Here is a 12,739-nt window from a genome sequence, read left to right as displayed (position 1 = left end):
TGGTTGTAGTCCGCTCAGCGTGCGTCACTGCCTCATACATAGTTCTTTTTTTGTTTTATTGCAGCTCATTTTTCCTGATTTTTTTCTTCTATTAGTGTGCTTCCATCCGTATCCATCTACATTGGTTGGTTGCAAACACTATATAGGAGTAGATAGAGGAGCATTTTTGCTGGCTTGTGCCCTGCAGCCGCAGCCAGATTAGTATTAGCCTCTTTTTTGGAGCCTCATCTATTGCATTGTAGGTTACCTTCCGGCATTGTAGTAGCTCCAAAAAGTTTGTGATACTATCGCTTTCACATCTTTGGTCACATCCTTTTTGTTTTTTTGAAAAAAAACATGTAAACAAAGTTCACCAAACACTCCACTTGACAGTTGTGTAGACCACATTAGCTCATATTAAAGTGTAGTCCACACACTTTATAAAATTAGTGTTTCTTATACCTGTTAGCAGCTGTTCAGGAATAAGCACACTAAGCTCCCCTTTGTACTTTTCTGCCTATCTTTATCAGTCTACCAAGATGAAGAAGGCAGGGAGTAAGGCACGTGGGCGTGGGGTTTCATCAGGGAGAGGACGTGGGGATTCTGTGCCTGCTGCGGGCACCAGTGACTCCGCTTCCCCCAGTTTTACCAGGCAACAGTCCTTTATGTGCAGCTTTGTAGGACCTCACCGTACCCCACTGCTGCGGGATGAACAAATTGAAGCCGTTGTTGGATGGATGGATGCTAACGCATCGACTTCAATTACTTCCACATCCTCTCAGGGCCAGAGCACTGAAGAGCAACCATCTGTCTCTTCACCACCTGCCAAATTGCCCAGGCAGTCAGAGAGCCCTGGACAGGAGCCATCTCTACTTCTGTTCTCTGAATCTCTTGGCTTGGAAACAGGGGGTCAGCCAAGCAGCATTCTAGAATGTGAAGAAGAGGGAGTATGCAGTGATGCGCAACTGCTTTGTCCATCTGAATCTGAAGAGGCGGGTGGGCCAGTGCCTATGGTCAGAACACCTCAGTACGCATCAGATGATGAGACTCAGGTGCCACTTTCTGGTGCGTACGGTGCTGACGAGGGAGTGTAGATGATGAGGTCCTTGACCAATCATGGTGTGAGGAACAGGAAGGTGGTGGGAGCAGCTCTGAGGAAGAGATTCCCTGAATGGCCAAAACAGGAGGGAGAGGGAGGGGGCAGACTTGGTTGCCTGTAGCCTCCACTTCGGCACCCATTAGGAGCAATTCCTCTTCCAAAACCCAAAATGGGCGCTCCCAGGACTTGCAGTGCATGGTCCTTTTTTGACACAGTTGCAGATGACATTTGCTTTGTCAAATGCAAGCTGTGTAATCAGAAAGTCAAAAGAGGGAAAAGTGTCAGCAACCTGAATACCACAAATATGTGGAAACATTTGCGGACAAAGCACGTGGTGGAGTTACAAAGACACACTGAAGATGTAGGCCAACCTACAGCACCACCTACCACCTCTTGAGGTCGTGTTGTAGCCTCTTCCTCCAGCTCACACACAGCTGGTTCGGCTTCCTCACAGGATCGCCATGGAAGAACCTCTGGCACTGTTGTCCGGAGACCCAGTGACATTCCACCCACAGCACCACGTTCCCTGTCATCCTCACACTCCCAGGCCACTCTACAGCCATCGGTAGCACAGGCATGGGAGAAAAGGCGGCCATACTCATCAAACCATCCCTGAGCACAGGCTCTGAATGCTGGCATTGCAAAACTACTGGCCCTTGAAATGCTCTCATTCAGGCTGGTGGAGACTGACACCTTCTGTAACTTCATGGCATTGGCTGTCCCACAATACACCGTGCCCAACCGCTTTATTTCAGCAGGCAAGCCGTCCCTGCCCTGCAAAAGCATGTGGAGGGAAAAATCAAACATGCGCTACTACACGCCATCAGTAGCAAGGTCCACCTGACCACCGATGCGTGGACCAGTAACCATGGACAGGGACGATACCTTTCCCTCACTGCCCATTGGGTCAATGTTGTGGAGCCGGGTACAGATCTTGAGAGTGGCGCTCTACGTGTTCTGCCAACTCCAAGGATTGCAGGAATCCAGTCTGTACACATTGACTCCTCCTCATACTCCAGTTCCTCTGAATCAGCGCTGCAGGAGCCTGTTACGACCGATATGAGCACAGCTGTGGCCAAACGTCAACAGGCCGTACTGAAATTAATTTCTTTGGGGAATCGAAGCCACACAGCGCAGGAGCTCTGGAATGCCATCAAGCAGGAGAGCGACGTGTGGTTTGTGCCAGCGAATCTCCAGCCAGGCTTGGTAGTGTGTGACAATGGCCGAAATCTGGTGGCAGCTCTGGGCCTAGGCAACCTCACTCACATCCCATGTCTGGCACATGTGCTCAACTTGGTCGTGCAGAGCTTTCTGAGGGACTATCCGGATCTTGATGCACTGCTGCACAAGGTCCGCATAGAGTGCGCTCACTTGCGGCGTTCCAGCATGGCAAGATCGCGCATTGCAGCTCTGCAGCGCTGATTACGCCTTCCGGAACATCGCATCATATGTGACCTACCCACCAGGTGGAATTCAACGTTACATATGTTGGAGCGGTTGTGTGAGCAGCAGGCAGCAGTAATGGAGTACCAGCTGCATCAGGCGCAAACAAGTCGCACTGTGCGCCGGTCACACTTCAGCACCACTGAGTGGGCCTCTATGAAGGACATCTGCCACGTTTTGCGTGCCTTCGATGATTCCACGCGGATGGTGAGTGCAAATGATGCACTAGTCAGCATGACTGTCCCCCTTATCTGCCTGCTTCAAAAAACACTGCAAGCACTAAGGGAGGAGGTTTTGGAAGAGGTGGAGGATGAGGAGTCACAAATGCCATCTGCTTCTGGACAGTCTGTGCAACATGGTTCCTCACAAAGGCCTAGGCAGGGGACACTTTGTGAGGAGTATGAGGAGGAGTCAATGGAGGAGGAAGACATTTCTCCAGAGGAGGGAGGTACACAATGCTCTAGTAGTTAGTATGTATAGCGAGGGTGGAGTGATGCAGAGCAGGCAGAGATGATGCCTCAAGCAGGGGACAGCGTTTCTTGGGCAGTTGGGAGTCTGCAGCACATGGTTGATTTCATGCTGCAGTGACTGAGAAACGACCGCCGCATCGCCCACATTCTCAACACGGCTGATTATTGGGTGTACACCCTCCTAGATCCTCGCTACCAGGACAACTTACAAAGCCTCATAACACCGTTGAACCGGGAGCGCAAAATGCGGGAGTACCAAGACACACTGGTGCATTCCATCATGTTCTCCATTCCACCCGAGAGCAGTGCTGCTAGTGCTTTACAAAGCAGCTCTGTGCGTCGAGGCAGTGGAGGAAGCTATGCACAAAGAGGGAGCAGAGGCAGCACCTCAGCACAAGGCAAGACCAGTATGGCCCAAATGTGGCAAAGTTTTGTGTGCCCGTCACAAATGTCTACACCATCACAGACGGCTCCAGTCAGCAGGAGGCAACGTTTCCGTCAGATGGTGACAGACTACATGTCTTGCCCTGTCAGTGTACTCCCAGACGGCTCTTCCCCCTTCAAGTTTTGGGTCTCTAAGCTGGATACATGGCCAGAGCTTAGCCAGTATGCATTGGAGGTGCTGGCTTGCCCTGCTGCTAGTGTATTATCGGAACGCGTCTTTAGTGCCACAGGTTTTGTACTAACAGACCGTCGCACGCGACTATCCTCCGATAACATTGACCGGCTTACTTTTCTGAAAATGAACAAGGCCTGGATCTCGCCAGAATTTGCCAGTCCTCTTCCAGAATAAATAATTGGTTGGCAACAGTATCCAGGTCTCCTGTTGTGTTCATGTTTCTACCACCTGAACTGTAATCCCTGGGCTCCAACACCGCCAGTTGTTGCTCAGAAGTGCCATCTGCACAGAGAAAAACACTAGCTCCTGTGTTAGTGGGGTTCAGTAACGCCTGCTGCTCCCCTGCTGTGTGTCCAGCAATATCTCCTGCTCCCTCCACATTCAAACTACATCAGATTTTACACTTGCTCCAAGTAGGCCTCAGCCTACTCCATGATTGACCCTGGGCTCCAACACTGCCAGTTGCTGCTCAGAAGTGCCATCTGCACAGAGAAAAACACATGCTCCAGTGTTAGTGGGGTTCAGTAACGCCAGCTGCTCCCCTGCTGTGTGTCCGGCAATATCTCCTGCTCCCTCCACATTCAAACTACATCAGATTTTACACACGCTCCAAATAGGCCTCAGCCTACTTCGTGAATGACCCTGGGCTCCAACACCGCCAGTTGTTGCTCAGAAGTGCTGTCTGCACAGAGAAAAACACTAGCTCCTGTGTTAGTGGGGTTCAGTAACGTCAGCTAATCCCCTGATGTGTGTACTAGTAGTGGGAATGTGGACAAAGCAGGAGACATTGCCGGACACACATCAGGGGATTAGCTGACGTTACTGAACCCCAGTAACACAGGAACAAGTGTTGATTGTGCAGACGGCACTTCTGAGCAGCAACTGGCGGTGTTGGAGGCCAGGGTAAATACTAGAGACAGAGTGGAGCCAGAGGCCTAATTGGAGCATGTTTAAAATCAGTAGTAGTCTACAACAGATATTAAACTTGATGAAATTAGGCCTCATCCTACACCCTGATTGACCCTGGGCTCCAACATCGCCAGTTGCTGTTCAGAAGTGCCGTCTGCACAGTCAACATATGCTCCAGTGTTATTGGGGTTCAGAAATGTCATCTGATCCCCAGCTGTCTGTCCGGCAATTTCTCCTGCTCTGTCCACACTCACACAACTACAGATTTTAAACTTGCTCCAATTAGGCCTCTGTCTCCACTCTGTTTGTAGTATTTTCCCTGGGTTCCAGCACCGCCAGCTGTTTTCCGGCATTGTCTTTGGCACAGGTACTCCCTCCTGCCCAGCCTGGTTCCAGCACGCCTGCTGTTTCCGGGTAGTGTCAACGTCACTTTGCCACCAATACGTTGTCCTGTCGTGTTGCGGTCGGGTTAGCCGAGTCTATGGTGCCTGCAGTTTATGGGCTTCCTATGTGGGCTGCGGGATCTGGCAACAAAGGCTGGTTCCATAGTGCCAATAGGATAAGCACCCCATGTAGGACTGTGGGTTTCGGTAACTGTGGCCGGCTCACGGCCTTGCAACTTTGTTTTTCATGGGTACCCGCTGCTACCCATCCGGGTTCCAGTACCGTCAGCTGGTTCTCGGCAGTGCCTTTGGCTTAGGTACCTCCTTCTCGGTATCCGAGTTCCAGCAACCTCTGCTGGTCCTTGGTAGTGCTTTCTAGCACAGGTACCTCCTGCTTAGTAACCGGGTTGCAGCACCGTAAGCTGGTCCTTGCTAGTTCCATTGGCTCTTGCAGCTTCTGCTACCCATCTGGGTTCCAGCACTATCAGCTCGTTCTTGGCAGTGTCTTTGGCATGGGTACTCCCTCCTGCCCAGCCTGGTTCCAGCACGCCTGCTGTTTCCAGGTAGTGTCAACGTCACTTTGCCACCAATATGTTGTCTTCTCGTGTTGCGGTCGGGTTAGCCGAGTCTATGGTGCCTGCAGTTTATGGGCTTCCTATGTGGGCTGCGGGATCTGGCAACAAAAGCTGGTTCCGTAGTGCCAATAGGACAAGCACTCCCTGTAGGACTGTGGGTTTCGGTAACTGTGGCCGGCTCGCGGCCTTGCAACTTTGTTTTTCATGTGTACCTTCCGCTACCCATCCGGGTTCCAGTACCATCAGCTGGTTCTCGGCAGTGCCTTTGGCTTAGGTGCCTCCTTCCCGGTATCTGAGTTCCAGCAACGTCTGCTGGTCCTTGGTAGTGCTTTCTAGCACAGGTACCTCCTGCTTAGTATCCAGGTTCCAGCACCGTCAGCTGTTCCTCGGTATTGCCATTGGCTCTTGTTCCTTCTGCTGCCCCTCCGGGTTCCAGCACCATCAGCTGGTCCTCGCTAGTTCCATTGGCTCTTGCAGCTTCTCCTACCCATCCGGGTTCCAGCACTGTCAGCTGGTTCTCGGCAGTGCCTTTGGCTTAGGTGCCTCCATCTCGGTATCTGAGTTCCAGCAACATCTGCTGGTCCTTGGAAGTGCTTTCTAGCACAGGTACCTCCTGCTTAGTAACCAGGTTCCAGCACCATCAGCTGGTCCTCGGTAGTGCCAATGGCTCTTGTTCTTTCTGCTGCCCCTCCGGGTTCCAGCACCGTCAGCTGGTCCTCGGTAGTGCCATTGGCTCTTGATCCTTCTGCTACCCATCCGGGTTCCAGTACCATCAGCTGGTTTCTTTAAAAAACGAAGATGATGATATAAAGGAATTGAAAGGAGTTATATCCTCTGAGGCAAGTTCTAATCCACCCCAGGACAGGAGAGCCATTTTTAAATCTTTTACCTCGTGATCCCCCCCCATGTCTTTTTATTTTTTAATCACGTTTTTTATACCAACACTCTTTTTATAGCATTTTAAACATCGTTTTTAATATGGCTGTAATAAAGTTTTATTGTTTTGTATGATTCATGTATATGTATTCATGCTGACGTGTCACCTCACTATTCTTGGCGCCTCCCCCTTTTTTTTTTTTTTTTTTTATGTGTGCAATGAACTTCTGTAACATGCCCTGATGAAGTGAGCTGGGACTGGCTCAGGAAACGCGTTGGCAATAAAGATACCTTGAATTCTACCACAGCAGCGCCGTCTCTTATTGTACTACCAGCCTTCTCTTTGTTGTAAATCTTTTGTGACAGGCAGAACGGAAGGTGAAATCTTCAATCTTTTAGAGATAACAACTCCAGGAATGACTGTCACAAATAAGAATATGATGAAGGAGAAGAATAGGAAGAAGATGAAGAAGTAGAATATGAAGAAGAATAATAGTTGAATAAGAAGAATATGAAGAATGTAAAAAAAAAAAGAATAATAGGAAGAAGGTGAAGAAGAAGAAGATGAATAAGGTGAAGAAGAAGTTGATGAAAAAGATGCTGCTGCTGCTGAGGATCATGAAGGAGAAAGTGTGGGAGAAGTAAAAAAAGAAGGTGAAGAGCATGGAAGTAGTGAAACATACATATCTGACAAAATATAAAAAAGGTTAACATAGTCAATATCTTTGTAACTCCGAACGTCTTTAAAAAAAAAAAAAATATTCCTGCTATTCCATTTGATTGGGCTAAACCTCTATGCCTTTAATGTCTCCTCCATCTCCCCCAATACATTCTACATTATTATTAGTTGTTTTTCATCATGTAGAATTAACCTACAAGGAAAGAAAGGGTTTTTTTAATTCCGATATTTGCATTGGTTTCCAGTATCGGAATCGGCGATATCCGATACTTTTTGGGTATCGGTCCGATCCAATCCGATCCGATATTTCACAATATCGGATGGTATCGCTCAACACTACTCATTGCATTTTAATGCAATGTTGCAACTGCCAAAAAAGCTTAATTCCAGCAGTTTTTCTCATTATGCTGTTGCCGATCAGATTAATTTCATATTTTGATAGATCGGATTTTTCTGAAAGTAGCACTACCAAATATGTGTATTTTTATAGTTTTATTTTTAGTGGGGAAAAAGATAATAATTTGAACTTTTGTTATTTTTTTAGATTTTTAAAAACTTTTTTTCATTTTTTTTAAATTTGTTAATCACTTGACGCTGTGATCATCTAATCACTTGTGCTATACATTGCATCAGAAATGCTATGTGTAGCTCAAACCCATCGACACCTTGCGATCACATTAGGAGCATGCCTATGGGCACATGGAATAACTCGTCCCCTGTGTGTTAAATGCTGCTGTCAGAGATGGTAGATACACATTCAGTCATCATCTACCAGGAAAGATGCGGGCTCGGCATGCGAGACCGCAGAAAGGTAGGGCATAATTGAACATCATATGTGTGGAGAGGTTAAGGCAAGCTTGAGGTAAGCTCCAGACTTTCTGTGTCGAGCTTTTAACAATGATTTTCCTATATTTTCTTTGAGTTATTTTCTGTATTCAGCAGGAAATGGAATTACTGGAGAGTGCTGGGCAGATGCAGAGGTCGACTCCTCCAGTTCTGGGCAGCCAATTCATTTATGGCAATTTTTAAAAGAGCTTTTGCTAAAACCACACAATTACGGACGTTCTATACGCTGGCTCAACAAAGAAAAAGGTAAGAAGAGTCATATTTTTCTCAAAACTGTATTGTTACAAACACTTGATGGAAAAGTAGGTGTATTTTAGCATTCACAATATAATTAAGTAATTCAGATGACATGCATATGAATATAATAATAATGCAACATTTATTTTGAGTTAATTATAATTAGCTGCTCAGTATGTATGAGATGCTTGTTAATAACTGAGTTAATGAAATCACATAGGTTTTTTATTTCAATTAGAAGACAAAATATTTTTAAGTGTTGAACCTTAAAAGGATTTGTGTTGACAGTCTGCAGTCACCCTATATGACTGCAAACTCTTGAATGACAAAAACCCTACACAGCTGTACACTTCCAGCTGAGCTCTACAATCTAGCTATATCAGCAGTTTTGCAGAGTAAAATCCTCTGACAGATTCCCTTTCAGGTGAGTGTCACAAGAGCGTAATAAAAATCATCCCATTTTCATAGGACAGTTTTTTCTCACTTATCATTTGTCTGCTGTCCATGTGCAGTACATACTGTATGTCATCCTTTTTTTTTAGCCAGGAGCTATTAATCTTTTACATGGCCATTTGCAGTTTCCCGCCTTACATTGTAATTTTGCATCAGTAAAAATGGGATGCTATAATGATAATCCGTATGACATACAAGTTTTTCTTCCACCCACCTGAGTGAAATTGCATCGGAGTGAAACTGCAGCATGCTGCAATATTTTACTCACGGCGAATACATTTGAGAAAAAACATGCTGATCTGCATGGCCTCATTAAATAACACTGGTCCGAGAGCAATGACTCTTTTTATCAGATTGCACTCATCTGATTTATACAGTCTTGTGGGTGGGCCCCAAAGCCAGGTTGTCATAGTGAAGTTTTCTACTCATATTGTTAGCAAAAACATGCAGTGGATCTCTTTTTATCCTTCCTACTCTTTGCTATGAAAAAAATCACATTTGCATTTTATAAGAAATGTGTGCCATCTGGAGCGCCCTCCAAGGCAGTGGGGAGCTTTTGTCCCAGGCCAGATGTATGTTGTAAAAGATGGTGATGATGTACTGTAGTATTTGGCAAGAGATGTAGCAGTGCCAAGAAGATGTTGTAGGAAAGAATTCAAAGGGCACAGCTGGGTGCAGTTAGGGATGAGCGAGTAGTGAAATACTTGGACTCGCTGTACTCGTTACGAGTAGCTCCTAATACTCGGGTACTCGTAACAAGTAGTGAGTCCAATGTAAGTCTATGGGAAATGCGAGTAATGGGCAGAGAATGTGTGTGGGCAGAGACTATGTGTGCATGGAGAATGTGTGCGGGGGTATGTGGAGCTGTGTGTGTGCAGTGGCTGTGCGGGCATCGTCCGATGGGCCTACTTGTCCCATCCCGCTATGTCCGCTACAGTGACAGCATTAGCGGATGATGGGAAAGTAGTATTCCCATCATCCAGCTAATGTGGTGAATGTAAAAAAAAGACATACAGCACATACAACATATAACATACAGTACATACACATAACATACAACACATAACATAGAGTACATACTCACCGTACACACCTAATTCCCCGAAGCCATTGATCACCTGAAAAAAATTAAAATAATAAATCGACCTATACTCACCATTCCACCGTAATCCCATTAATAACAAGGGTCTCATGTCGATCTCCCGTGGAGAGCAGCCACATCAGCTGATGCGACCGCCCTCCAGGGGCTCCATAGATACAGTGATGCTGCGCAGCCAGCCAATCACAGTAATGCCACAACAAAGAAGGTGGTGGCTTTACTGTGATTGGCTAACACATGCCAGTGGGAGATCCGAATATTGCAAGGCGAGTAGTGAAATTTACTCGCTAGGATTCGAGTACCGCGAGTACCTCATTATTCCCCGAGTACCGAATCCTAACGAGTATACTCGCTCATCCCTAATTGTAGTCCATTTAAAATGGGCAAGGCACATGGCAAGGGACGGGGAAGAGGACGTGATGTGATGGTGCATGCAGTGGCCGAGGCTGAGGCCGTGGGCAAGCTGAAATTGTGCCACAACAAGCACCCACATCTTCTTGCCCGACCTTCTTGTCTGAATTACTATAGGACCGCTGAACTCCACTATTGAACCCAGATCAGTATCAAAAGGATGTTGGTTGGATAGCGGATAATGCTTCCAGTCACTTTGCCACCACCACTACCCTGTCTTCCACACAGGATTTGGATGTTTTGCCCCCAGCAGTTCTCCCCCAGCAAATCGTCCCCGGGTACATTTCGCCCCCGCACATTTCGTCCCCAGCATTTGGCCCCCAGGATGTCTCGCCCCTGCACATTTCACCCTCGCACATATCGCCCCCAGCAGTTCGCCCCCGGATGTATCACCCCCAGCAGTTCACCCCCGGATTTTTCACCCCCGGCAGTTCGCCCCCGGATGTTTCACTCCTGGCAGTTCGCCCTCAGATGTTTCGACCCCAGCAAAACCACTAGATAGCACTTGATTTGCCCAATGCAAGTCAATGGGGTCAAATTGCGGGAAAACTGTGCAGCAGAAAGCCTCGCGGTTTTCCATTTTTCCAAGGTTCAGTTCGGGTAGTTCCGTCCCAAACACACAAGAAAATCTGGGTTCGGGTTCAGCACCCCCAAACTATCATCTCCTTTGAACTCAAAGGGTATGGAGACTCAGAGGAGTGGAGGAGTGTCCACCACATCCTCATCACTGACCAGATAGTAAAAATAAAATATATATATTGCCTCTTACCCCTTTGCTGAGGTACCGGCAGACGCGGTGGGTCCTCTTCAGTCCTCTTCCATGTACTTCCACATTGTGTGAATATGTCATATACCCGAGGGAATCCCTTTCAGGATTCCTAGCTAGGGATTCCTTTGGTCAAGAAGACTCTCCATACAGGTCGGGACCTCAGCAAAGGGGAGAGAAGAGATATTTAATTTCTAATGAGCAAACTCCGAACATTGCCTGTTTGGGGTCGGTGTGGTTGAACCCGAACAGGCAATGTTCAGTACGAAGCCAGAACTTTCCAGATCAGGTTTGCTCCTCACTAGATACAGTATGATATGTAATGGATGACAAAAAGAAGCCATTAATTGTAACACCACTAGTACATGACAGTAAATGATGGTCAATTGTCTTAGATCAGGGGTGTCAAACTCATATTCACCAAGGGCCACACCAATTTAATGGTTGTTCCCAAAGGGCCGTTTGTTACTGAAAGGCCGGATGCACACAACCGAGTCCCGTCCAGAACATGCATTTCTCTGAACAGAGCAGTGCATGCCCCTGTATAAGGCATGTCACGGTGGATCAGCTCTTTACCAGGCGCTGTCACATCTTCCCTGGATCTCACTGAAATCATGGAGAGCTATGGCTGCAGCTTCCAGTCACTTGTCCTTGTTGTTGGTGCTGAAAGCTGCTGATAAACAGCTGGTTCAATGCAGAATACAACTGGACCCTATTGTTGGCCTAATCAGAGGAATGGGCATCAATAGAAAAAGGAATCCTGAAGTGAGAATACCACTTTTATCTGCTGCTCTATTCTTTGGTATTTTGGTAGAGTGTTCTGTGAGGGCTAATCCCAAAACCCCCCTTCTGAAGACCTGATAAAGAGGTTCTGTAGAAGCTGGTTAACCACCACTTTAGTTCAGCAAAGCCAATATCTCCGTTCTGCACAGATGGTTGGTGGGATTAAACCTGTAGTCAGTCAACAGTCCCCCTGCTTCCAAACATAGCCTGCATTAAAAGGGTATTCTCATGCCGAACAGCAAAATAAGGCAACATGCTTTCAGCAATCATGTTGCGGTAAGCATGCTGCTGATCTTTCCCTTCTGGTACTTACCCAGAGGTCTTCTGCTCATCTTTGCCTGATCTTCTCCTGGCTGTGTAGGCTAGCGATCGCCATGCTGGATCCGAAAGCCACCACGAATCATCTCCTTCTTCCCAGCATCCTCTTCTTCTGCCTGATCTCATCGCGGCACTGCGCATGCACAGCAGTGTCTTGGTGACAGGAAAGGCATCCTGCCCCCTGGATTGACTGATGAATGGGGCAGGAATGACGTCAAGTCAGTGAGTGCCCAGGAGACATTCGGCTTCACTGCCGCGGCATTCATCATGCATCAGTGATCCAGGTAAGATGAAAAGACAGCCAGAAGCAGGAGAAGATGTCACGGGGAACCGCTAGACTGCACTCCGGGACCCAAGGAGCTGCAGCTGCGACAGGTAAGTATGTAAGTTTTTTTGTGTTCAAGGGTGATAATACCCCTTTAAGGCCAGCCAGAAAAAACACTGGGTGAGCTGCTGAAAAGGCAGCCACAGGAATCCCCAGCAACTGGGGTCCTGTATATTTTACCCCCAGGTATGTTCAGCCCTAGATGTTTTGTTCCCTGCATGTTGACCCCAAAAGCTGAGGGTGAAACATCTGGGGTCAAAATGCTAAGGGCGAAACATCAGATGGCGATACATCCAGGGACAAAATGCTGTAGGTGAAACATCTGGCCGCAAAACATCCGGGGGTGAAACATCTGGGGGCGAAATGTGCGGGGGCGAAATGTGCAGGGGCGAAATGTGAGGGGGTGAAACATCCAGGGGTGAAATGCTGGGGGCGAAAATGTGCGGGGGCGAAAAGTGCAGGGGCGAGT

At 47.5% G+C, this 12,739-nt stretch overlaps 1 protein-coding gene across 5 annotated transcripts in view; it reads left to right on the top strand.

Annotated features, from left to right (window-relative positions):
- SPDEF (SAM pointed domain containing ETS transcription factor) overlaps positions 1 to 12,739 on the top strand; it is an 851,726-nt gene that overhangs the window by 721,725 nt on the left and 117,262 nt on the right. For 4 of the 5 annotated variants that reach the window (XM_073575627.1, XM_073575625.1, XM_073575624.1 and 1 more), the window contains exon 5: positions 7,972 to 8,124. In XM_073575627.1, the coding sequence (XP_073431728.1) occupies positions 7,972 to 8,124 (153 nt within the window). The remainder of the gene's footprint in view (positions 1 to 7,971; positions 8,125 to 12,739) is intronic. The other variant, XM_073575628.1, reaches the window with a different exon arrangement.

Source organism: Dendrobates tinctorius, unplaced genomic scaffold (assembly GCF_039654945.1).
Source record: "Dendrobates tinctorius isolate UK_male_01 unplaced genomic scaffold, ASM3965494v1 ptg000045l, whole genome shotgun sequence".
Taxonomy (NCBI): domain Eukaryota; kingdom Metazoa; phylum Chordata; class Amphibia; order Anura; family Dendrobatidae; genus Dendrobates; species Dendrobates tinctorius.
This window is presented reverse-complemented; position numbering and strand designations above follow the sequence as displayed.